The 27044-nt window shown below is 35.1% G+C and overlaps 2 protein-coding genes across 7 annotated transcripts; both read left to right on the top strand.

Annotated features, from left to right (window-relative positions):
* Window positions 1–1149: 1149 nt before the first annotated feature.
* On the top strand, window positions 1150–19903 carry LOC132305952 (splicing factor U2af large subunit B-like). 5 transcript variants are annotated; one of them, XM_059803228.1, is made up of 18 exons: window positions 1150–1466; window positions 2706–2878; window positions 3711–3818; window positions 9601–9668; window positions 10293–10360; window positions 10459–10512; window positions 10623–10682; window positions 11616–11676; window positions 11797–11909; window positions 12439–12554; window positions 13467–13565; window positions 13755–13830; window positions 14214–14302; window positions 17691–17757; window positions 17904–18005; window positions 18103–18184; window positions 18799–18866; window positions 19541–19903. In XM_059803228.1, the coding sequence occupies exons 1-18, from the start codon at window positions 1341–1343 to the stop codon at window positions 19676–19678; spliced, it is 1668 nt and encodes a 555-aa protein (XP_059659211.1). In that variant the 5' UTR covers window positions 1150–1340; the 3' UTR covers window positions 19679–19903. The 5 variants fall into 5 exon arrangements, with proteins under 5 accessions (XP_059659211.1, XP_059659210.1, XP_059659209.1 ...); XM_059803227.1 differs by having other exon boundaries at window positions 17694–17757; window positions 17901–18005; XM_059803226.1 differs by having other exon boundaries at window positions 1151–1466; window positions 17901–18005.
* A 3118-nt stretch (window positions 19904–23021) lies between these two features.
* Window positions 23022–27034, top strand: LOC132306025 (stem-specific protein TSJT1-like). Of its 2 annotated transcripts, XM_059803232.1 has the most exons (5): window positions 23022–23600; window positions 24144–24384; window positions 24510–24630; window positions 25391–25503; window positions 26629–27034. In XM_059803232.1, exons 1-5 carry the CDS (start codon window positions 23389–23391, stop codon window positions 26929–26931), a joined length of 990 nt encoding a protein of 329 aa, XP_059659215.1. In that variant the 5' UTR covers window positions 23022–23388; the 3' UTR covers window positions 26932–27034. The 2 variants fall into 2 exon arrangements, with proteins under 2 accessions (XP_059659215.1, XP_059659218.1); XM_059803235.1 differs by lacking the exon at window positions 25391–25503 and having other exon boundaries at window positions 23023–23600; window positions 26629–26728.
* Window positions 27035–27044: the final 10 nt, after the last annotated feature.

Here is a 27044-nt window from a genome sequence, read left to right on the forward strand (position 1 = left end):
CATTGGAATTTGTTTTCCGGGTAAAAATAAAATAACAAATTTTCCAATTGAATCTTTAACATCCATTCAACTATTAGTTTATAAAGGTGCTCAAATTTTGAAATAATTATGTCCATGTTCTAGGGAATATGGGTTTATATCCTAATTTGAATGAAAAGTTAGATGTTTCCTCACTTTCTAGTAGTTGTATACTTTTTGAATTGTAGTTTCTAATTAACATAATTTTTGCTCTTGCTTAAAGGGGAAGATCAAAGATAAACACAGGAACAGTTCGAGGAAAAATGATAGTAGCAGCATGTAACCCAGATAAACACACAAATAGTTGTGCTGATAGGAAAATGAAGAGTAGTACTAAAAATTTATTACTGGACTTATAGGAACAGTAGCACTATTTTTTTTTAATTGGACCTGGGCTATAGCATAGGTTAGCCCATTAATAATTCCACCCCTAGGCAGAAGGCTTTTTTTTTTTTTTTTTGAACGGTATCAATGAATTTTCAAAAATAATTTTTTTAGGGAGATTATAACATATAAGGAAAATGAAAAAAAAAATTGGAGCCTTCTTATTGGCTGGACCCTTAGACGACTGTTTAAGTCGCCTAAGTGTCACGGACTTGGACCGCGTTTGCGTGGCGCCTGCGTGGCGTAGCCTCTTGGTTGAGGGGTGTGACATAAGCCTCCAGTCGGCTCTGACCCCTCGGTCTTTTAACCGTTTAATATAATGATGGGGTTTACTTGATGAATGACTCAAGCACTGTGACGTTTTGTGTACTATACTCTAGAATACCATAGAACTTTTAGAGGGCGTGGAGACCAAAGTTAGAATTGAGAACCAAAGTGGAGAGAGAAGTTGCTAAATGAGAACAACAATTACATGCTATCCTTCCCAGTAAAAACTCTCTATTATTTTTTATAATAGAAGTGAGAGGTTTTGAAAAGAAGCCAGGAGTTTTCATTAGGAGAATACTTTCTCCAATTTTCTTATTATATTTGTTCTCTAATCCAAAGCGCGCTTCTCATCAAACAATTACAGTTACTGGGCCTTATTTTTTACTCAATGGACCACTTTTATCTTGTGAACTGAAACAGGCAGAACATATAATCTTTGCATCAACTAAACCCAATCAGAATCTAAAGGCCATCCCATTCATATTTGACACAGTCTTGGGCCCAATCTAATACAACAACCCTTCCATTTCGCGGCAACGAAGAAAGAGCTACCGAGTACACTAACCATGCCAATGCCCAATTAGGGCACAGATCGAACCATTGTCTCGTGAAAGAGAACCAGCGAAAGAAAAACGCGAGAGCATAGATTAGGGTTCCGAATTCGAGCTGCGATGTCTGGTTCCGATAGTCGACATGAAAACGATGGCGATAGATACTCCAGCAAAGGAGGCGATCAAGGTCATGGAGGATCGTCAACTTACGATTCTTTCGAAGATCGAAGTTCGCACTATCACAAGGTCTTTCATTTTTTTTTTCCTTCATTGTTTGATTAAAATAGGATTAAAAGATTGAATTATTGGTTTACAAACCTTTTAACGATGATTTGTATCAGTGATTCAAACCAATGGGTTATAGGTTTTATATGAATTTAGAATGCTGTTGTTATGATCTTTGTGTTCGAGTTGGTGAATTGTTTAGTTTATTTTATCAAAATGATGGGAAAATGAGAATTAAAAACTTGGTAAATTGTACATGGTATATATATATAAATTTGACACTTTTGATTTGTTGTGTGAAGAAGATAGCTAAGAGAGGAGCCACATTGAGGGTTATTAAAAAATTTCCATTCTAAGTTATCCAACCAAAAAGAAATTCATTATCAAATTATCTAGTTTCATTTGTTCTCAATTTGGATATACATAAAAATGAGAATGATCTACAATCTTAATTTTTAACAGGAACTTGTGCAAGGTTTAGAAAGAAATTCCATAAAAAAGTGTTGTGCTGGCACTTTTGAAATTAGGATGAATGTTGATGATCTTTTGTTTTGAAGGGATTGGAAAATAAGGAGCAACATCATTCTGCATGTGAAGCTTTGACTGAAGTTCCTTTTTTACAGCATTGCTCAAAGAAAAAAGGCATTTTTTTACATTAAGAGAGGAAGTTGGTTGTTTTTAAAAGCGGGCACTGCTTCTCTTGGTGTATCTCTATCAATTAGCGTACTTTATGATGAATGTAAATGAACTTATAAAGCATGTGAAGCAATAAATTCATTTTTACACTGGAGCCACTTGGACAAATGGAACGATCATTTAATTATCAGTCTCATCACCTCAAGTGCTTGTCGGAATGTAGAGACAACATCGTTTCATATAATTCTAAAACAGTCATTATACGAGTAGCTAAATGGACTTGTTTATGTTATGAAAATACAGTTTTCTTTTCCTAATAATTGCTACTGAAGCATACTAGAATTGTAAATGGTCTACTCGTGTGATGTCTTAGTGCTGGCAATTGATTCCTATCGAAGCCGTTGTCCAAAGAAATTGGTAGTTATGATATTAGACTTATTAGTTACTAAGAAAATATTTCTTTTAAGCGACTTTAATCTTTTCTGTGCTCCTTTTATTTTATTTTTTTTGTTGTTGATTATTTCCTTTTGTGAAGTGTATATCCTCATTTCTCTTACTCTTTGTGTTTTGAGGATCTTGGTTATGTATGCACACTAAAATTTTGACTATGTTTAATTATCTCAGAGTAGATCTCGTGAATCAGACCACAAGAGGTTGAGGACTAGAGAAAGGGATCAAGACAGGTACAACAGTCGAGATGTCCGTAATAGGGACTACAAGGGGAGAATTGCGAGAAATAATAGAGGAAGGGACACAAATAGGGATCATGGCCATCCTAGGGACCGTGCTTATGACAGGTGACAGATTATTTTATGCTCATTGCCTTTGCCTTTTGTCATAGTTTGTCATTTCCTTGAAGCAGTGAGTTTCTTTACATCATTTTGTTGTTAAAACCATATACCATTTTTTTTTCCTTCTGGTCTGATATGTTGCTTAGCTGTTCCATGGAGGATTTCTCATAGAGTGCTTAGAGAAGAGGAAGAAGAAGAAAGGATTCTGTCGGTGGCTGGCTGTTTGGAATTGATGTATATTTATCATAGTTGTTAAAGGTCCAAGGCGCACTAAGGCGCCAAAGGTCTTCTGGAGCACAACTTCCTTGTTGTCATGCAAATCTTGTGGGAGTCAATTCCATGGAGAGCAGTGCGGAGGACAAAAGCCCCTCTTAAGGTGGCTTTCTTTGGGTGGACAGTGGTGTTGGAAGTATTTTGACGTTGGATAATTTCAAGTAGAGGCGTCAAATTGTTGTCAATTAGTGTTGCATGTGCAAGCATGATGAAGGTGTATGAAGAGGAGGCATTGTGATTTTTCTACGAAATTGTTGTCAATTGTTATCCATTGTGATTTTTCTACGAAATTACTTCTAAAAAAACTAGGTTTAAGGTAGACAACTTTTAAAAGTATCTTTCTTTAACCTGAACTTCATCTGGGCACCATTATAACATCTAATTTTTTTGGTTGGTGAATTGCACTGAGTAAGTTGGAATGTAACAGCTAGAGTAGCAGTGCGGCAGCTAAGGTGCATGGAGAGGAGGCATTACGTCTTCCATTCACCTTGCTTCTGCATTTTATATGGTGTATTTTATACAATTTTGTCTTGGAAGTTCTGATAAATAGCTGTTACTTTTGCAGGCACCATGAATATGATCAAAACAGAGAAAGGCGTCGTAGCCATAGATCACGTTCCCGATCAAAGGATAGATCAAAGGAGCGATCTAGATCTCGCTCTCCCTTGAAAAGGTCTTGAATAGCTTGATTTTAAGCATCTTCAATCTCTTTGATTATGATTCTTTTCTTTTTCTTTTTTTTTTTTTTCTTTTTTTTTTTTTTTTTCTATTTTTATTTATCTTGGCATGCTTTTTGTTTTCTACATTAGATCGGATATGTTTCATGTAGACATCAGGTTACAGATAAATATCAGCATACAAAAGCTATAATTTTACATTGTTTTCTTAATAAACAGATTGCTATAGTAGCAGTTTATTCACTTAGACCAATGACAATAGTGTTTTTACTCATTGATGTGTTTGATTTTTTTTTTTTGGATTGTCAACCTTATTGGTATTATTTGCTAACAAACATATGGGGGAAGTGCAAAAAACACCTGAAGTATACTTTTTATAGCACTTTTGCCCTCTATTTAAAAAGGTGTGCAAAAAACACCCCTATTCTTTTCAATTTGTGCAAAAACACCCCTCAATTAATATACTACCCATTTTACCCTTTTACTCTTCCAAAAATACCCCTACCTAACCTTACTCTCCACCCCAAAATCACAGCCTCCTTCATTGCCGTGGAGTGCCGCACCACCGTTGGAGACCATAACAGGTCTTGATGCACCGGTGATGAACTGGGTCTCGAAATCCCAGGATTGATTTTGTTCAAACGAATTCAGATTTGGATGTGTAGTTATATGTGTCGCAAAGGTAGGGAAGTCTTTAAAGGAATGGACCAACCTCCAGACTTCAACTTCAGTATCTTGGTCTGGAACGGTTGTCCAAATTCCAGAAGGGTTTAAAGCTACCACCGGTTATTGCTGATTTTTGGTCTAACTGTGAGAATTTGAGTGGGTGAAAGATTGGAATCTACAAAAGCATGGAAATCCTCCATGGAGTACCAATTTGAGGAAAAATTCAGAACAGAGCCTCCGAACCAGTCACGGCAGCCATCACCGTTCCCAAATCCCCACTCGCTGGCTGCCGTCAGTTAGCCGAAGTTGTGTCTCTGCTGTTCAGTCCTCGCTGGCCAGATGTCCACAACCACTGCACCAGCCGTCGCTCACCGCTGCACCAGTGAGATAAAGATGTTAATAAAACAAAATATACCTATACAAATAATGATCTTCCACATGCCATGGAAACATACTAAATAGCATTCCAATGTAAAGCATGGGATCTGTTATTCCCTGGAACAAACAGGAGTTATGGCTAAGCTCAAACCATAAGGTTTAAATATAAATTGAGAATCTTTGCACTAAGGGCTTTGTAATTGTTACATTACCGGAATTGCAGTTTCCAGCGAAAGCAATGTAAATTTGGGCGGCCGTGGTAGTGTCTGATATTAAAGCAACAAAGAGAAAACAAATAAGATAATTGAAAGAAATAAAAGACCGACAGAGAGAGAGAGAGAGTATACAGATGCAGTCACAGAGATGTACTATCGGATCCTGATAATCAATTGAAGCCACAAACCCCTCCATCGCCGGTCAGATCATACATCGTCAAGCCAAGCTCATCCAGCCCATCACCGGAATAGCGACATTTTTAGTCGCTGCTGTCACCGCCGGGCCATTCCTCCACCGTCTGCTCACTGCCATCACCACATCACCAAGGTTGCCTTCCTCCAAGTTCTCTGCACCGTCGGTTTGTCTCGCCAGATCCTTGTCGCCGCTGTGCTAGTCCTCCATCTTTGGCCACCGTTCAGTACATTTTTCACCTGAATTTGTTGGGTCGCCACCTAAATCCTTGCTGATCGTTGCCCCGTTGCTTTCTCTGGTAGCCGCCGTGAAACTCTCTTTTTTGGGTTTTTTTGTTCTTTTTACCGGCCCTTTTTAGTCATTTCATAAAATATTAATTTCTTATATATATTATTAAATGGGTAGCTAAGGGCATTTTAGTCATAAATGTGTGAGTAGGACCTATTTGCACAAATGTCATAGCGTGGTTCTTTTTGGACTGTTTACAATTGCTGGTGGTTTCTCTTCTTCTTTCTTTTAAAAACCTTTTGATTCCACAACTCTGTTGATCAGCTTTGTAAATTTGGTGATCATTTTTGTGAACAAATGCTACCTTTCACTTTTAAGGGGAAGTATATTGATGAAATGGTACTTATATATCACATATAGATTATTGATGACGGCAAGCCTTTGCTATGAATCCTAAAGCTAAAGCTGTTCTTTTCAAGTCACTGTTCAATTGGAGTTGATCTTCTTGTTCTTCTGGAGACTTTACTTGACTATCCCCTTTTAGATATTTTTGACATATTCTATGCTTTGTAGTTTGATTTGAGCATTGGGGGGTCATTGCTGGGCGCAATGGTAAAATATTCAGTTGCCAATTGTGAGAACTCAGATCGAGTTTTCAAAAATCACATTCTCTCTCTACATACAAAGTTTATTATATATTCAAGAAACAACTAAAAATGTCCATTGGTTAATTGCCAAAAGATACACTCATCCCAAAAGTCGTGGACCTTCCAAAAGATGCGCTCTTTCTCTATGTCTAACTATATTTGGGTATGTCTAACTATATATACCCAATCTATTCATGTATAAAAAAACAATAAAAAAATGTTGATAATTTATTTATTTATTTTCTTTAAAGTAAAATTTCGTTCAAAGCGCTCAAAAGGGGAGTACTCCCAAGAACAAACACAAAAAGCCAACAAGGGACAGCTATAATCTCAGGCTATCCACAAAATCCAAAAAATCCCCCATTAATTTACAATTGAAACCGTTGTTGTCATTCTTACCCATTAGGCATCTTCTTTTCTTGCTTTGTTTTCTGACCATATATTGGTAGATCTATTTTAATAAGTTTTCTGATTTATTTCAAAGATTGAGGGCGGGTCTTGGCGCAACGTTAAGGTTGCTCCATTGTGACTTGGAGGCCATGTGTTCGAAATGAGAAATAGCCTCTTCGAATACCGAGGTAAGGTTGCGTATATGTGACCCTCCCAAATGCCACAATGGCAGGAGCTTCGTGCAGTTAGGTGGCTTCCCCACGGAAAAGGTCCGCTGTCACCTAAGAGACTGCAATTAGCCTATCGGATAGAACTATTTATGAGGACGTGACTACAGTAAAGAAATCATTCATAAAGATCCGCCCTGGTACACATGCTCACTGCTTTTTTGGGGCAGGCTAGTCCTTTTTTATTTTCTTCATAGATTTCGCTGAATTTCTCTTTAGTCATTTTTTTCCCCCCTTAAAACGTCCATTGCACATGAATTTTACTAGTAGAATAGAATTGTGGCTAGAGATGTTATTAGACTTCAAAGTTTTTCATTGATTAGTTTTGTTGTGGATGAAACAAGTTAGTAAACTAAAAAGCCATTCATTAATTAGTTTTGGTTATGGATGGAAATGGATTAGTATACCGAAAAGTCTTTCATTAATGAGTTTTTGTTGATTTAAAATTCTCGAGTGGAGAGAAGGTTATGAAAATGCAAATAAAACAGTAAAATAGACCAATAGATATTGAAAGAGATTAATTATTCACTAGAAAGTAAAATTTCTATTCCATTTATATAGTATATATGTGGATAGATTGATAGATATATATTTAGATGGATAGAAATATATATGTGAGTGTGTGTGTGTGCGCGCGCTTTGATATTGCTAAATAAAGTTGATGCTTTTATGGTAAGTTTCCTCCATTTATTGTGCTTAAATTTGCCAATTCTTGTATCAATGGGCCATTATAGCCCAATGGTATAACCTGTCTTTCCTCAAAGGGGAGAAAAATTAAAAAATTTGCCAATCCTTTCGCCAAGGTCTGGCACTCTGGCTGGCTTGCAGAAATGGCGTGAGCCCCTTCTCAAGTTCTGGGAATCTTAGGCTCTTCATTTGCCTAGAAAAGATAGAAGCGTGAAGCTATATAGTGAGGATGCTGACATAATGGCAAGTGTCCAACTGTCCACTGTCCAGCATGGTGGCAAGACAGCATGATGATTGATGACCCAATAATCTGTCATTTATCTGCCTGAAATTTTCTATTTGCTTCTGTGTTGCTGTTTCTGACATGGCGAATCTGAAAAATAGGGAGTCTGTATGCTCCACCGTAGGTTGGCGTTTTAAGAAGCACGGACATGGACACGGATACAAGACACGGATACGACACGATGCGGACACGGCAACTCGACAAATCCAAAAAAATTAGGACACGGACACGGTGGGGACACGGCGAATAGTATATATATATATATATATATATATATATATATATATATGATGTAGTACTTTAAAAATTACTGAGTGTTACTATTTTTCATCAACCTCACAATGAAAAAAAAACACAAATCATAACTCATAACTAATATACTATAAAAGAACAATGTTGCATAGTTATAAAATCAAATAAAAAACAAGACATTAGAATAATAACTTGTATCATTTAATCATCATTGCAACTTTACTCCAAATACAAAAGCATAGACATTCATGACTGTTTAACATTTAGGACTTTACTGTTAGCACTTAACATTCACAAAAACCTAAAGCTAGTCCCCAAAAAAGATACAAAAATAAGTCAGTGTACTATCATCTATTCCCATCCATCATTTGACCTAGGACTTTTACTATTTACAATAACAAAAGGGTAGTACAAAACAAAAAACAAAACATATTAGCATTAAAAATTAAAATTAAAAAAAATTCTAGACACGTGTGTCCGCGGAGTGTCCGTGCTGTGTCCGAAAATTTAAAAAAATAAAAAAATTCTAGACACGGTTTTTGGTGTGTCCGACATGGATTCTTCGCCAAGGCGTGTTTGTGCTTCCTAGTTGGCGTTCTTATTGTATGATCAGGGGCAAATCCAGAAACTTATACTTGTGTGTGTGGGGGGGGGAGTAGGGGGCGGGACTAGTGTATGAAAATTATATATATATATGTGGGGGGGGGGGGGGAGGGTAGGGGGCGGGACTAGTGTATGAAAATTATATATATATATATATATATATATATATACAAATAAATAAACTATAATTTATTATGATATACATAGAAGTCATCTACTTTTTTACATAAAAATAAAGTAAGATAGATGATGTGTAAATAAAAATTATTTCATAACCCATATATAAATATGTCTAATTTGGGCATATATAATATAAATGGACAAAAGAAGTATAATATAAATATATAAATGGACAAAAGAATTTAAGTTACAAAATGGTAAAACAAGGAGAAAAAGAAAAGTATGGGTTATATATATATGCATGTGTGCGTGTGCGGATTTTCAAAAATAAAACTTAAAACATTCCAAATTGAGATTATTTATTAGCTTTGTGGAGTTTACTTGTTAATGTAGTAATTTTTTTGGGTAAGTAAATCTTTTTAATATATTTTAAATTAAACTATTATAGGGCCCTACTAAATAGGATTTTACAATTTTTTTTTATTTATTTGGGGGTGGGGGCTAATATTTTTTTAGTGAGTAATTCCTTTTAGTATTTTAAATTTTAACTATTTTAGGACCCTATAAATAGGGAGATTTCAAATTTTTTTTTTTTTGGGTGGGGGTCTCGAAATAGTTCCACCCATGTAATGATTTTTTGTTCTGATTTTTAAGTCTTCATTTCCTTGTATCTCTTCCTGTAAATAATCATGTTTTCTTTAATATGTAGCTTTTGTTATAGTAAGTTTGTTGAATCCCTATTTTCTAATTTGACACAAAGTTATGTTCTATTTTCGTATAACTAATTTGATGAAACTTACATTGGAAGATGAATGATGCTATTTTTATTCTGGATTTGAAAACTATTTTATCAGAAGTTATCTTGTTGCACATGTATCTTTGTCTACAGCAAGCGGACAAGTGGATTTGACATGGCCCCAGCTGTTGCTTCCCTGATGACTGGTGGTGCAGTTTCAGGTTAGCATCTAGTCTTTCTTCTGTATATATGTAAACTAGGTTCCCATTAGCATTCAGTTGTGCCGCATCATTATGTAGGAAGATTGTAGCATTTGAGTTTGGTAATTGTTTTTGATTACTTTTCTGTTCAATTTTGGTTATTTTTCTTATCTAATTGTTTATTATCGGAACTGAGAACCATTGTTGTGTTGTTGGCTGTGGTGTGGTTGTTTGTTTGTGTTTTTGTCTATCATTGGGTAAGACGGCAATGTTGGGCTACATGTCCCACTGTGCTACCCATGGACGTGACCACTGTAGATTTATTGTTCAGAGGAGTCAATGCACGATTAGCTGGATCTGGTTCGCCTTCAACCGGCAACTGTTGTTATTTGGTAGACTTACAAATAATTCCTCAGCATCTGCAGTGATGATATTTATTTCTTATTTTATTACCTGAATGATTGTCATTTTAGGTACGAAATATTTTTTATTTGTGTTATTTATAATGCATTAGTGTTCTGATAATTAGATAGTTTTAGGCTTCTGGAAGTGTTGCTTCTCAACATGTAGCAGCAACACGTTTTTATTTTTGTCATTTGATGCCTCATTCCTTCTTCACCTGATTTCTTATGGTTAAATATGCAGGACAACTAGGTGGTCCTCAAACAATGCCAGGAATGTTCCAAAATATGTTACCTTTTGAGACAACACAGGTATTGGTATTCAAAGGAACCAGTTCATGACTTATTCTGACGGTTTTCGTTTTCACTGTTTCTATTCTAGCATTGCTAACTTAAATGCATTTTTATAGGTTAATCAGTTTGGAGCTCTTCCACTGATGCCAGCCCAAGCCATGACTCAGCAGGTAAAAGACTATTATTATTATAATTATTATTATTATTAATTTTCAAACTTATGCTGTTAGTTATGTTTGAAATTGTTCCAGTGATGTATTTGTGCTCCTTTCTCTATCAGGCTACAAGGCATGCACGTCGTGTATATGTTGGTGGTCTTCCTCCTCTGGCTAATGAGCAGGTTGTAAACTGGGATTTTTTTCCTTGTTAGGAACACTATGGTTATTATTTATTTTTGGTTTTTTAGTGTCAATATATTTCTGTTCCCAAATATGCTGTGTTCCACATAATTGACATGGGTTGACGTTTTCATATTTACTTGTTTTTTTGTATCAATTCGTAGTTCTGATATTTTTAGATTCAGGTACTGTATGTTTAATCTTTCTTTCGTTTGTTTCCTTTCCCTTTTATATAAGTTGACTCCTTTTTCAATTATAACGTAGTTTGACATTATTGGGTTTACAAGTTTGTTATAAGTTGTTACTTTGTATTTGTAATCTAGTCTTTATACACACCTATTTGTAGGTTACACATATGAGACCACGAACAAAGGGGATTGTAACCTAATTCAGAATATAGTCTTCTGCACCCACTATTGAGCACTGATATATGCTTTTTCTTCCCAAGTAATATATCTGCTGTTTGTCTTGGGATTTTCTTTTAAAATGCACTAAAATGATGTTATAATCGTAAGTGTTGCAGGCACACTACCTTCAGTTTCAGGACACAAATCTTTCCATCTTTTATCTGCACATAATTTCTTCCCAAGTAATGTGTCTAGAAGATTCTTTGAGAAATTAATGTAGCCAAAGTTGGCATGGAACCTATCATCTCGGACACTACAGATTATTGGTTCCTCTGGCTTCTGAAACCTGTGATAAGCAATCTTATACTCATCTTTAGTTCACTTAGCATGCCAAATGTCTTATTGATTTCAGGGATTCAAATCCTAGCATCAAAATTAATATTCAGTTATGGAGTAAACATATTTTTTGTTCTAAGCTATTTCATGATTTACTGGTTGCAGTTATTCTAGCAACTGTTTTGATTTTTGAACTCTCACCAAAGATGCCTTCCCCCCGGCCTTTTTTCTTCCTTTTTCTTCTGAAAGCAGAGTATTGCAACATTTTTTAGCGGTGTTATGACTGCAATTGGAGGAAATTCTGCCTGTCCTGGTCAGTTTACTCTTCTCTTTCAAGTATAATTTTTTATTTTTATTTTTATGTTTCCCATTGTCCCTCCTTTTCCCTTGGTTTACTGTTAGATCATAAATGATTCTATATTTTTAATTATAGGTGATGCGGTTGTAAATGTGTACATTAATCATGAAAAGAAGTTTGCATTTGTGGAGATGAGAACTGTTGAAGAAGCAAGTAATGCAATGGCTCTAGATGGGATTGTGTTTGAGGCAAGCTCAATTCTCTCTCTCTCTCTCTCTCTCTCTCTCTCTGATGATTAAAGGTGTGATTGGAGAAAATGGCGAGAATGAAAGTATGCACATTGAGGCTGCAATTATAACTTCCATAATATTGTACTTAGACCATTCCATCTTGTCTCCAATATTATAATAAAAGCTTAACATTAGGAACCTGTATCAATACAGACGGTTTCATGGTATAATTGAAGAAACATTTATGACTCCATTGTTCATTTATGGCAGTTACAATGACTTGTGTTTTTGCTGAAATTTCAAAAATCTTGACTTGCTGGATATGCCATTAGTGCATGCGTGATGGCCATTTCACTGAGTGTTGGGTTTGAGTAATCAGAGTTTTCACACGTTTTATATTACCTTGGTTAAATTTTTATGGAACTTGTAACTTAGTTTTGTAGCTCAATTTTTTGGCACGAGGATTAATTTACCTGTGCAAAGCATAGGTGATCTTTTGTCTGATTTCTTCTTTTCTTTTCTTTTTTGTTTCTTTCAATCTTGCTAGGGTGTTTCTGTGAGGGTACGAAGGCCTACAGACTACAACCCTTCGTTAGCTGCAGCACTTGGTCCTAGCCAAGCAAGTCCTCACCTTAACTTGGCTGCTGTTGGACTTACACCTGGGTAAATTGACATTACATCTCTTTCCCTCAAACTTTGCAATATGATTCACTTTGCCAAGATGATATACTTCTAAAATTTATAGCTCAAAAGCAAGTTTTGATTAATGGACATTTAATTTAACTGTTAAGTTTTTGAGTTGAGTAATAATTGGATGCTCTGTTCTGTTGCTTTGTATTTATTTGTATTTTTGTTTTATTCGGATACTAGTAATAGGAGGTATAAACTACACGAGGACTAGAGTTTCTCCAATTGTTCCTCCAGACTAGAAATGATGAGAAACAAGGGGCGGATTCGCTGCCCCCCGACCCCCCCCCCCCCCCCCCCCCCCGGCGCGCGCGCGGCCAGCGATTAAATGCAGTGGATATCATTCCCAAGAAAAACCACTGGGAATTATAGCATCCATTTTGGTAGTTAAATAAGATCAACTACCTTCAACACATTGGATTAGTTCCATGGACAACCCGGCAGTTTACCTCAGTTTATGAGTCAATTAAGAGAAGGAATATCACGAGGGGAGTGCCTAATCTCTGCAAATGGAAAATAAGAAGAATTTTCAAATTGAGCAATGCTCCTTACACAGGAGATTTAGAGGACTAATATCTCAAAATTCTAATTTTCTCTAAAAATTAGATTTAAACATCTGAGAGACCTGCAATGATGTCTTCAGTTACTCTCTTCCTCCACTGCTTCACCTTGCCATCATGTTTGTGCATGCTATCTCAATAGTTGTCTCGGGTTTCATTGGATTAAAACTGACCTTACGACGGATGATTGTATTTTTTATTTGCTTTCTATTCTTCTTTCTTCACAAGATCATCATTCATCATTGTTATAACCATTTGCTTTAGGATTTATATGATTTTTCGTGTTGTCTTTTTTCTCTGGTGTGCTGATTTTGGATCTCATTGATAGTGCGATTGGTGGAGCTGAGGGTCCAGACCGTATATTTGTTGGTGGATTGCCATACTACTTTACTGAAGCACAGATTCGAGAATTGCTCGAGTCTTTTGGGTAGTCATTCTATTGTTAAAGCTTCTTCTTGTTCTTCTTGAATCTTTAATTCCTTTTCTCATGTTTCTTTCTGCACTAATGAATGACCCATGCTTTATATGAGTTAACAGGATCTATGTTTCCTGTCTTAGTTATGTTGTCAATTACGGTATTACATGTTTTATTGATATAGTATTTGGCTTGTTGCAGACCTCTGCATGGGTTTGACCTCGTTAGGGACAGAGACACAGGAAACTCTAAAGGATATGGTTTCTGCATCTATAAGGTGAATAAAGCTAAGGCTAGAGAGATTACTTTTTACCTTGGGCTGCTGTCAGAGATGCAGTTAAAGCTCTTGGTTTTCAATTTTTTCCCCGGGATTGTAATTAATTTATCGTATTTGAACTCTAATAAAGCCATGATTGGTGTTTGTTATGGGATGCGCTCACTTTTTGAACACTCTTTCAATGATATTTACTTACTAAAAAAACATAACAATGCCATGATTGGTGCGAAGTTACAAGCTGAGGCAACTTTTCTCCTAGTATCTAAAACTTTTCGTATTTTCTGCTTTTGATTTGATACTCCGCAACTTCATCGTTGCTTTGTCAATCTTTAATATCTGTTTATATTATAAGATTTTAATTATCTGGCATATGTTGACTTCAGGATCCCGCCGCAATAGACGTTGCTTGTGCTGCTCTTAATGGATTAAAAATGGGTGATAAAACACTAACTGTCAGGCGTGCTACAATCAGGTTGGTATTCTTCAATGAAAAACCTGAATTAATGGGGAAAACCATCATTTTTTATTTCACCCCATCACGCTGTCATCTTTTCTTGATAACTTGATTCCAAAATATTTGTTGTATTCAGTTCCTATAAGTTAGTCTTCTAGCTAGTAGGGACAAGTTTAGCTGGAAATTCTGTCACAATTGTGAAGGTTCTCTCGTTGGATAAAGTATCAGTAGCGAAAGTTTTGGGTACTGCTTCCCAAGGCACTGAGACGTTAGAGCCTTGGGAGTAAATAGGTCTTGGGAATAGTATTTTGTGACTTAACTTTCTTAAGTAATTATTGATCCTTATTTCAAAATCAGTTGATTAGTTAATCACGTATCATTTATCATCATGTAAACTCATAGAGCAATAAATAAAATAAAGCTGAGAGACACTAATTTTTACATCATGCGTTTCCCTTTTGAACGCTTCTTTATACAATCTTTACTTATAAAAAAAAACAAAATAATTTTTTACATGAAAACCCGAACAGAGGCATCAAAAAAATAAAATAATCTTCTTTAAGCAAATTTATATGCCTTCACAATCAATATCAAAAGTATCAGATAAACTAGAATTATTATCGTGCAACAAATTATCAAAGAAAGAACAATCATCGGAGTTAATAAAATCGAGTCAAGATTTTAAATATCCATAATTCTCCCTAAAAATCAACTCTATATTAGCAACTCTCGAATACCAGTTGGAAGTTCTGTGGGACCAACCCAAGGTTCTTATGTGTTTGAGTATGAGCGGTGATTGAGACCTAGAGGGGAGTTTCCAAAAATTTAAGCCTGCAGGGTTGGTCGATCGAGCCCTTCGATCAAGCACTACTAGACAAGCTTCAATCGATTGATATTGCTCGAGGCATTCTGGATTTCAAAATATTTTCTGCAAAAATCACGATCAATAGACCTTTTGGTCAAGGTACTATTTGGCAAAAATTCCTGTTTTGAAAATCAATATATCAGAAACCCCAATTTTGATAAATAGGACTAAGACAATATTTTGAGTCTTTTAAAGATCAAACCTAGGTCATAATTGGTCTCTATGGTCTTAACTTACCTTACCCTAGATATGTGATTGAGTCTAAAGTGATTCCTGGCATCTTCTTCGCAGTTCTGTGTTGTCCTTGTCTTCAATAGATGTATTCGAACGACTCAAGACACTTTGACAAATTTTAAAACTAGTTTCAAGTACGAATATGTCAACACATATACCTAAAAAGTAGATGTTAAATTTCGAGTCATAACATGTCGACGCCTCTCCTTTCAGCATTCTGGAAACTGCCATGATGTTTTCATACTAATGATGTAATTTTCATTATCTATCCTTTAAGTTAGTCTTCTAGCTACTAGGCACAGAAAGTCTGGTTGGAACTTCTGTCACAAGACTGAAGGTTTCTCTTTGGACAGCAAAATTTGAGTAGATACTATATTTCGAGTAGGGAAGAAGATGGAGACGGGTCATAACATGTTGATGTCTCTCCTTCCAGCATTCTGGAAACTGTTATGAGATGTGTATGATGTAATTTTCATAATCTAACAGAGCTTCTGATAGTTATTAATTTGAGTTTGAGAACAAGATTGCAAAATCATTAAAATTTGAAGTTGTGTCAGAATTTTGCTATTCTAAAGCATAGATAATGAATCTTCTGAGAGATATATTGGTATCAGAAACATGAGGTTTTTAGTATTAAATTTCCATTCTGTTTTTAGTCTTTGTTAAGCGTCAGAGAAAGTAGGTTTGAGACTAAGGGCAGCTTTTGATGTGAAGAATGCCGAGTATCATGTTTATACCTAATCTAGCGATTCTAGCCCTACCTGCACACGCGATCAATGGGAACCAACACTAGGTGATGGCATTCTACGATACAAATAAATTGTTATTTGGGGTTTTAATAATATTTTGATAAATCCGTATGATCTATTGCTGCAACAAATGCGTAATTTGTTTGATAGATAATAAAAGATGCTTTATGGGTACAAAAAGCTTGTCATTTTTCTTTTTCTTCTTTTTTGTTTTGTATTGTTTAGTTTTTTATTTTTATTTTTATTTTTTGCTATAGAAAATGAGGAATTCTATGAAGGAAAGGATGGAGATCCGTCAAAGAAAGACAAGAAAACCACTAACAATATAAAATAAAAGAATGCTACTTGTGAGACACTCCTTGAGACCCCATAAACCACTAACAATACAAAATAAATGAATGCTACTCGTGAGACACCCCTTGAGACCATTTTACAGGGAGTAATAGTGATTAGCGACCCTTTAAATTAAAGGAGTGATTCTTTCTAAAAATCCATTTGAAATCCGCTTCTAAATAAATGGCTATACTCCTAACGTCCAGAATGAATTGATTATAGGCGTTTCCAACCACCAAACAGAGAACCTAGGTGTTTCCTTTTGCTAGTAGCCAGTTTAACATTGTAATGTGCGCTTCATGAAGCCCCTCAAGCAATATGCCAATATCTCAGCTTTGACTGCAGAGGCGACGTCAAAGAGCGAGAATGGTGTTGCTGTTGTGGTCTCTATATGTTCCCGGTTCCCCAATAGGTCAGGGTTTCCAAGAGAGGCGATCAAAATTAAGTTTCAATTTTTCTCTAATTGGGGATCCTATATTAGGGTAAAGGCTTGACTTAAAGGTACTACCAGGTTACACTGATTTCCAATCTAAAAGAATAAAGCTCAAAGGAACTCTGACACACTATTTGGTAACTGGGACCCAAATAGAATTTTCAAAACTCTTGTTCCCCCAACTTCCTGTTTTTGTTGCTTCTCGAAAATTCCAGCCTTCCTTTCACCCCAATATAAACCAAAGAATAGCCGGTCTAGCAATCATCCACATCGCTTGGCTTTTAACCCCAACTTCAATAGCCACCAGATCCCCAAAGAATAGTGTTGCAATCTTGACCTACCCAAGAGAGAAGTTATTTCCATAAAGATGAAGAGAAAAAAACGAATGTACTAAGGAATGAGCTCATCGATTTCATAGTTACTTAAATTTCTGGGGACTTTAAAATTCCAATAGATGGATTTATTGGATTAAATAATGAAGATACATTTTTTTTTTGATAAGTGAAATAATGAAGATACATCAAGAACCACTTTGGCTGGGTAACCAGAAAAGATGGGGTTTCCTTAGAGGGCCAATCTTAAAGTTTGGCAATATGGTCAGAATCTTTTGGCTTATGCTATGTAGGTGATGGGTGTTTTGTTTGCAGATATATTGCTTGATTTAGTGGCATTTATGGTAATATTTTTATAGTCTATGAGGCATGAAATAGGCTTTACAAAAACTTAGTATGCTTGTTTGGTAGATATGAGCTCATTTACAGTTTCTGACTTCTTGTCAATTTGTATTTACAGCAGTGGGCAGGTAAAACCAGAGCAGGAACATATATTAGCACAGGCACAACAGCATGTAGCAATGCAGGTAAAAACTCTGTTTCCCTTCCTAGTTAACTTTGTCTGGTTGTGTTCATCATTCATCTATATTTTAAACTTTTTTTCCCCTCCTAGCACCCTGTATGTTTGGACCATTACTGGGCTTATTCATCTATATTCCTTACTTTGTAGAAGATGGCATTGCAAGCCAGTGGTTTGAATCTTCCTGGAATGGATATATTAGGAGGATCTATCACAACTATGGAGGCTCCAACCAACATTTTATGCTTGACCGAGGTATGGTTAGCGTCAAACCTTTTTCTTTCTTTTTAACTTCTTTGCTTGATTTCAGTAGATAGATTTCATTCTTGCTCATGTTTTGAGTATCATGAAGGTGATTAATGCTGATGAACTAATGGATGATCAAGAGTACGAAGAAATAGTAGAGGATATGAGAGAAGAATGCGAGAAGTTTGGTATACATTTTTCATCCATTAATAACCGGTTGTGTTTATGCTTGTCCTTTAAATTGTGAAGTTTCCTCTCTCTCCAACATTTTCATCGCATATCATTTAGTCTCCGTTTTCATTAGCTTAAGTGAAAATAAGGAAAGCAAATTTGTTTTGAATGCTTAAGTTACCACTATCATTAATCATAACTTTGTAGAGCTTGGGCATTTATTAGTTGTAACAAGAAGCTTTTGACAAAACCAAAGCTTAGTCATATCTTCTGCTCCACATGCCGGATTTAGCACACCAATTTCAAAAGCTTGACATTTATCAACTGCTATTAGAAATATCATTATTATTATTATTAAAATAATAATAGTAATAACAGCCATTATTTTAGATAATTTGAATTTGATTCCATTATAACAGCAGTAATTATACAATCCTAAAACAATGTATGTTTCTTATAATGGTTAGAACAAGAATAGTGTTTACTGCTACAGGATTTCTATATGCACAGAATTTTCTTTGGTCCCACTAAACTCATGATAGTCACTCTTATATTCTTTATCTGGGTTGTGTATTTCAACATTTCCAAACTAATCTGACAAGAACTTCTCATACTTGGCTTGATATTGTAGGACACTTGAAGAATGTTGTTATTCCCCGCCCAGATCCAAATGGAGAGCAGGTTTTAGGTGTTGGGAAGGTAAGTTTCTATTCCAGTGTCTTAAAGGTTTAGGTTTTTTGATTGATTGTTACTACACTGGATCAGGAGCTCCTCTTCTCTTTATATACATATATATAAAATACAAAATTAAAGCGTCATCTGCTGATACAATCTACACAACCTCAAGCTGTAAGAAGTGTTGTGCAGGTATTCATGTTGCATGAGATGTCCAAGGGTAAATCATTTCCCTGCTCTACGTTTCCGCTTGTTTGATTGGTCACTGTTTTTTGAATACTGTACTAGTCATACAATAGCAACCTAAAGGCCATGCAAGTTTCCTTGACTGCATGTTGGAAAGAGACAATGGTTTGCCTGTAAATCAAGTAGGAAGGGTTAAGTAAGACGGTATACTGTTCAATACCCATGTTACTGCATTTGAATGACATTGTGAAATCTTGTTACATCATGAATGTCCTAAACAGGGTGATAAACTTTTTGCTTAATTTATGTTCCATTACATTTGTATTATCCCTTGCTCGCAGTGGAGCTGTGGCAACACACTATATGAATGATTCAAGTTACTAAATTGATTCATGAAGGATTTAAGTCTATTTGTTCTAGGAAACGAAACTGTGGCAACAGAGTACGTGGGATTCAAGTCTATTTGTTTTTTGATGTGGTCGAAGTAGCTAAATTATTTGTTCAAATTGCAGGTGTTCTTGGAGTACTCTGATGCCGGTAGCTGTGCTAAAGCTAGGGATGCACTAAGTGGCAGGAAATTCGGAAGCAATATTGTGACTGCCGTCTACTACCCAGAAGAAAGATATTACAAGTGTGATTATGGTGCATAAAACACATGCACCCTGCCATTACTACTTTTATTTTGGTTAAGAATCCAAATGTACAATTTTGAATGCTTGTAATTGAATGGATAACATTTTCGTGTTAATTTAGATCTGTTCTTTCAAATAAACCTTTTCTGTCTTTTTTGAAAGAACTGTGGTATTTCACATGTTATAATTATCAATGTAACAGAAGAATTATAATAGAGGTGTTTTTAATTAACTTAATGGATATATTTGGTGGATGAATCTTATTTTTATACATTATTGTGTGATCTCATGCAACAAGTACATCATTGCCAATACGAGAATAATCATCATTGCCAAGGAGTAGGATACACAGTTCAGAAGTGTCTCAATTCTCGGGAATTAAACTTGTAACTTTTGCGTTATTAATTTTTTATTTTTTTGTGTGGTAAGCAAAATGCTTCCTTAAACGCCACCGGTAGCTAGTTTCAACACAATTACTAATTTAAACTTACTTTTAATTTATTATAAAAAATCAAAATATATGTTGTTATGAAATGACCACTTTGCAAATGAGGCAAAGTGGTCATTCCATAATAACATATATTTTGATTTTTCATAATAAATTAAAAGTAAGGGTAAATTAGTAATTGTGTTCTTCAGTTGGTCGGAAATTAGCTTCCGGTGGCCTTTAAGGGGGTATTTTGCTTACTTTTGATAGTTGAAGAGTTAACTTGCTTCTAAAAATAGTTCAGGGAAATTATGTAACAATGAGATAGTTTGAAGGGTTTTTTTTGCTCTTTTGCCTTTTTTATTATTATTATTTTTATTTTTTTTTATTTTTTTTATTAAAGTTCAATATATATATATATTTAGAAATCATGAACTTTAAAACTTCTTTAAATTTATTTTGAGCTAAGCTGAATTGTAAGTCTTTAACCCTTAGCAAAACATATTTTCAAATGATATATTATCTCGGGTTAAGTGTAAAAAAAAACAATATATAGGGTTTGTGCAGAAATAGTCCATACTCTTTGAAAATGTGCATTTCAAAAAAAAAAAAAAAAAAAAAAAAAAAAAAAAAAAAAAAAAAAAAAAAGTGCAAATAAATCCCCTTCTACTATCGATATAGTGCAAAACAATCCCTATGTGGTATAAAACCCCTGTATACTATTTTTTTTTTTTTTTTTACAAGGCAAGAAAGGTTAAAAGTTAGATTAGTAAGTGCAAAGAGTCAAAGTACAACACTCTAAAAATCCACCGGAGACACTAACCACTTGACTATCGAGACATCTACTACCCCTCTATACTATCAATTTGGTACAATTACCCCATATTTGCATAAAAAGACCTTAATACACTCTCTAATATAAATGAAATAATATTAAAATTAGGCAATATAAAAATTACCATTTTAAATAATTTATTCTTTTTTTCTTTTGTATTTGGTTGATTGATTTATAGGTTGTGGTGGTGGAAGGTTCAGAGACGGCCAAGGTGATGGAGGGAGAGGGGGAAGGGGCTTCGGAGGAGGAAGAAGTCTCAGAGGCCCTAGAGGCGGTGGCAACTTTAAAAGTCGTGGTGGCGGTAGAGGTGGCGGTAGAGGTGACGGAGGGAGAGGAAGGGGCAAAGGCGGTTGTGGTAGAGGTGATAGAGGGAAAGGAGGAAGGGGCTTTAGAGGAGAAAGAAGCCCCGAAGGCCCCAAAGGTGGTGGCGGCTTTAAAAGCTGTGGTGCTTGTAGGGGTGATGGAGGGAGAGGAAGGGGCAGAGGCGGTGGAGCGTAGGAGAGAAGGGTAGAATCGGAAAAGAAAAGGGCAAAATATGGTTTTTGAATTTATTTTATGTGAATTTTGACCAAAAAGTTATCAGAGGGGCTTATTTGCACTTTTTTTTTTTTTTTTTTTTTTTTAATTTTATGAACTAAAATGCACATTTTTAAAAAGTAAAGATTATTTCTGCACAAGCCCTATATAAGGGGGATTTTTTTGCACTTAACCCAGAAATTTATATTAGAGAGGGTATTAATGTCTTTTTATGCAAACAGGGGAGTAATTGCACCAAATTAAGAGAAATGTTAAGGATAGTCGCTAAGGCAACTGCCCATTCACAGTCACTATTCTTATTGGTCAGTAAAATTGTAATTAATGAAGACATTAATTACAAATTTTTAACTTTCTATGGAATGTTAAAACTATTTTTTTTTTTTTTTTTGGACAAAACAGCCCTTTTAAGCCTTTCATCCCTCTCCTCAGTTCTTACTTTTCAAACTCCAAACTTACGCAATTGAATTGAACCTCACTTGATGAGGTTTACATATATATATATATATAAAGCATTACTTTCCTCTCTTTTTATATGTATATATAGATATATGCATATATACAGCTTTATATATATATATAGCTAATAATATGGGAGTATATTCTTTCTTCTCTTTTATTTTTAATTGTGTCGTTTAACCTTTATATATATATATATATATATATATATATATATATATATATATGAATTTATGGTTGAGAGGATTGCATATATATATATATATATCAACTAGCAAGGAAAAAAAAAAGAAAAAAAGAAAAGAAAAGAAAAGCAATGCTTTATATATATATGTGTGTGTGTGTATGTATATATGCATATATCTATATATGTAAACCTCATCAAGTGAGGTTCAATTCAATGTTTGAAAAGTGAGAACGGAGGAGAGAGATGAAAGGCTTAAAAGGGCAGTTTTGTCTATAAAAAAATATATATAGTTTTAACATTGCATAAAAAGTTAAAAACTTGTAATTAATGTTTTCATTAATTACAATTTTACTGACCAATAAGAATAGTGACTGTGAATGGACAGTTGCCTTAGCGATTGTCCTTAGCATTCCTCCCAAATTAATAGCATAGGAGATTTTATACCGCATAGAAATTATTTTGTACTATATTCATAATTAGTGATGATTGTTTTGCACTTAACCCTATTTTCTATAATCTCTAGAGAGATTGGAGATGTCCAATACAACAACCAATGGTGGTAATTGATACCACCACAATGTTGTGATGGGTCCTAGGAGATGTCCGATACAACAATCAATGGTGATAATTAATACCACCGTGATGGGTCGTGATAAACCTCACTTGATGGGGGGAATAACCATCATTTATGGTGTATTGAAACTCTCCAGTATGCAACGACACGTGTTATTCGGAAGCCAAGAAAAATACTACTACTATTACTTTGCCTATTTGAATCGAAGAAATTAAGAAAATTCAATGTCACCATCATTTTATTTGGAGAAATGAAGAAAATTCAATGTCACCATCCGTTAGTTGTGGAAAAACTTGATGGTGACCAATTCTTGCTACTCCAATATCCACTCCCCAAATATAGTACTACTCTATATATTACATACCTATAAAAAGATCACATTTCATGTCTAGGAATGTAAGTCGCTCCCTTTTTATATAATAATAACAGATTCATAACTAAGTTGTGTCTTGTGCCCTTGTCTCTCTCTCTCTAAAATCCATCCACTAACAAATTTGGATAACTCTCTCTCTCTATCTCTCTCTCCCTCCCAAGGTATGTATATATATATATATAACCAACATGTGATGTGACATAGGGGAGTGAGTTACAAATTTTTTTCACCAATTAAGCAGTGTTTCCATGTCTTTTTACAAATAGCGTTTTTGAGAAATAAGTTTTGTTGTGGAAGATAATAGAAAGAAAGAGAGAGAGAGAGAGAGAGAGAGAGAAGATGTTGGGCATATTCAAGAAGGGTTTGGTTGATCCACCAGAAGAGCTGAATAGCCCAGCTTCATTGCAGCCCTCCGTTGAGCCCAAAATTCCTGAAGACACTCTGAAAGATTTCTTATCTTCTCATCCCACTAACAGCTTCTCTGTTGGTTTTGAAGACAAGGCCTTGCTTGCTTTTGCCCCACCTGACCCATCACTCTCAAGTCATCACAGGTAATCACAATCACTAATATGTAATATGTAATATATATATATATATATATATATATATATATATATATATAATATGTAATATTATGAGATGGATCTCATCTTAGAATATTACCGCGGATCTCATCACTCACACGTGTTTATGTGTATGCATGAAACTTGAATGAGCACCAACATGGATAGATTGTTTTGACGAAAATACCTTTATATATGTACACTTACCCTTCACAATTAATTTTACAGATAAGAAATTAAGGGTTTTGTTGCATTCGTGTGTTTTTGTCTAAACAATCACCTATGTGCATTGGACATGACCATTTTAACACCATAAGTCTAACTTTTCGCTGCCACAAGGGAGTGATTTATCACTTTTGATAAATTGAAGGTGTTTATTGACAAATAAATAAATAAATAAATAAAACTTTAACTTTTGATAGTAGAGGGAGGTTTAGTGCAATTTGACCTAATATCTTTAAGAATTTTTTATTTTTTTTTAGTTGAAGCTCTTTCTTTTATCTTTTATAAAATAAACAAATTATGATGCAGGTTATTTTGTGGCATGGATGACATATACTGCATCTTTTTGGGGGACTTAAACAACCTATCTGCTCTAAACAAGCAATATGGACTGTCAAAGAGTGCCAATGAGGCAATGTTTGTGATTGAGGCATACCGGACCCTCCGCGATCGAGGCCCATACCCGGCCCATCAGGTCCTCAATGACCTGGATGGCAGCTTTGGATTTGTGGTCTATGATACCAAGGTTGGAACTGTCTTCACCGCACTGGTAAGTTCTCTCTCTCTCTCTCTAAGACCCTAAATATATATATATTGTAAAAATGTATAAATTTGTAGGGAGCTTTTTGTAACTTCATTTTCATTCACTAACAATTGACCAATTTGGATTGACAGGGTTCTGATGAAGGAGTGAAACTCTTTTGGGGTATAGGTGCTGATGGCTCAGTGGTTATTTGTGACAATTTGGAGGTCATAAAAGCAAGCTGTGCTAAATCATTTGCACCTTTCCCAATTGGTATGTTATCTTTTGTTTTTGTTAAACAAGTTCATATATAACAACAAATTACCAAGTGATATATATATATATATATACATACATATATATCAAAGCTACACAAAAAGCCATTTTACCTACTTGGTTCTCACTAGTTAAGGTCCGTTGGGAGGAAAATGTGTGATGTTTGGAGGGTAGGCAAATGCACATTCGACATAATGAAACTCACTTGGGTCCAGGGACGGAGTCAGGATTTCATTTTAGGGGCAGACACAGAGAATATTAGACATGTTTGATTAAAGAATGGTGTGGTGATTGAATATTAGGCATGTTAATTTTTTAATATACAATATTGACTTACAATCAATATTAGGCACATTGGTTTGATTATGGTTACAATATTAGGATGTTGTGTGCATGTAAATATATTCACATACAAGCCCCTTTAGCATGCCAAATGCAATATTATAGTTAACAAAATGAAACTTACAAATATACCTCATAAAGGAAAAGAATGGTGTTCGGAGACTAAAAACATGTATTTTAGTGAAAAATATAAAAGGGTTGGCCCAGTGCATGAGATTTATATCGGGGTGTGGGGCGGATCAGGTTTCAAATCCATGACTTCCAGATCACATGGAGCAACCTTACTCTTATGCCAAGCACCGAACAATATAGGAGTAATAAAATTGTGTACATACATGTAAACATATTCATTCACATATAAGCTATATATATATATATCTATAGATATAGTGTCCTTAAAATTGGGTGAATACAGGGTGCATGCACCATAGCAAAGGAGGGCTGATGAGCTTTGAGTATCCGATGAACAAATTGAAGGCAATGCCAAGGATAGATAGCGAGGGAGTGATGTGTGGAGCCAACTTCAAGGTTGATACCTGTTCAAAGATAGTCAATAGCAGCATGCCAAGGGTTGGAAGTGAAGCCAATTGGGCTACTTGGGGACCTCTAGCTTGAACTTTATTCATCTTCAATTTTGAAATGGGACTTCACATCACCAAACCACCTGCACATTCTTTTTGCTGTCTTTTGGTCTTGCATTAGTGTTTTGTTTACTTGCCTTGTGTTGTTTCACTCTTTTCTTTTCTTTTCGTTTTTTTTTTTTTTTTTTTTTGTATAATTTCGATTTCATTTTGTTAATTTAGAGGAAAAATATAAGAAGTTTCCATTTCCTGTGGCACAAATCAATTGCAAGTTGGTTACCTAGGTTACCAACCGACCAAATGAAAGGAAATATATAAATCTGATTCAGTTTGGATTAGTTCATCATATTTTTTTGATTCTTAAATCGTTAACCAAACCACACTACTAACAGTTCCACTATTTTTGAAAGAGTAATGATATTCAGACCCACTTATTAGGTCTACTTTTCAAAGTGAAACAATTAAGGTCATTGATGACCTGTGAGACACTTTTTAAGTCCCACTTTAAACCGAAGTAATTAATACATTTCAAATTAGTTTAAATCATGAATTCATGTGCACCCCAAGCACACAAAATCTCTGCTTGCAATCTCTCCAATTGCTACACAAAATTATCATGGTTCGGTTTGGATTAGTGTTATGTCACAACTAAGGCACACTTCAATAGTTGCAATTTTGCAATCCTTATTGAACTGCCTATTTCTGAAAGCATGAGATATCTTTGTATAACTTTCTTGTCATCAAACTCATCATGTTGGCCTTCACTACAAATCAGATGAAGAAACTTCTATGCACCAAATAATTTAATTTTGATTACTACATTTAGGATTAAATTTTTAATTATTCTTTTAATTGCATACAAAGGCATGGACATGCATGTCCTATATATCAACCATCATCTCATATGGTTGCATCTCATGCATTTGGTCTAGTCTAGTCTAGTCAATATTGGACTATTGGTGAGGATTGTGAACATTTTAATGAATTATTACTTACAGACCAATGTGCAAAAATTGAAACTCTGCATTGTTTTTGCTGGACTTAAAATGTTGACATAAATATTTCTTGGCAGGACTGTAATAGGCAGGTTACTGAGAATCCAGAAGACGTAAACCGTCGTTATTTGTCCCAAACGGAGGTGACAAAGGGGTTAAAAGAGCCGAACAACCTGCGTCGAAGAGGGTTAGAAGTGAAAGAGCCAACAATAGAAGTGAAAGAGCCAACAATTGATCCTCCAGAAGAAAAGATGGCTAAAGCAAAGACAAACGTAACGCAATCGCGCACAAACCACTGTGATAAATCTCATTTGTTAGCCTTCATTGTTGGAGTAGTAGTGACAATGTTGTTATATCACGCACTCAATAGGTTGTGGTAGAGCCTTGTGACATGGACTTGATGACTATGAATGCTGTAAAAATCTGAGTTCTATGACAATAAGCAGCAATTTGTTGGTGAAATATCAATCTCCAGAACGAACCACTCGAGAGT

The sequence above is a fragment of the Cornus florida genome, unplaced genomic scaffold (assembly GCF_030987335.1).
Source record: "Cornus florida cultivar Cherokee Brave unplaced genomic scaffold, ASM3098733v1 CherokeeBrave_3.0.0_Hap2_Chr01, whole genome shotgun sequence".
NCBI lineage: Eukaryota > Viridiplantae > Streptophyta > Magnoliopsida > Cornales > Cornaceae > Cornus > Cornus florida.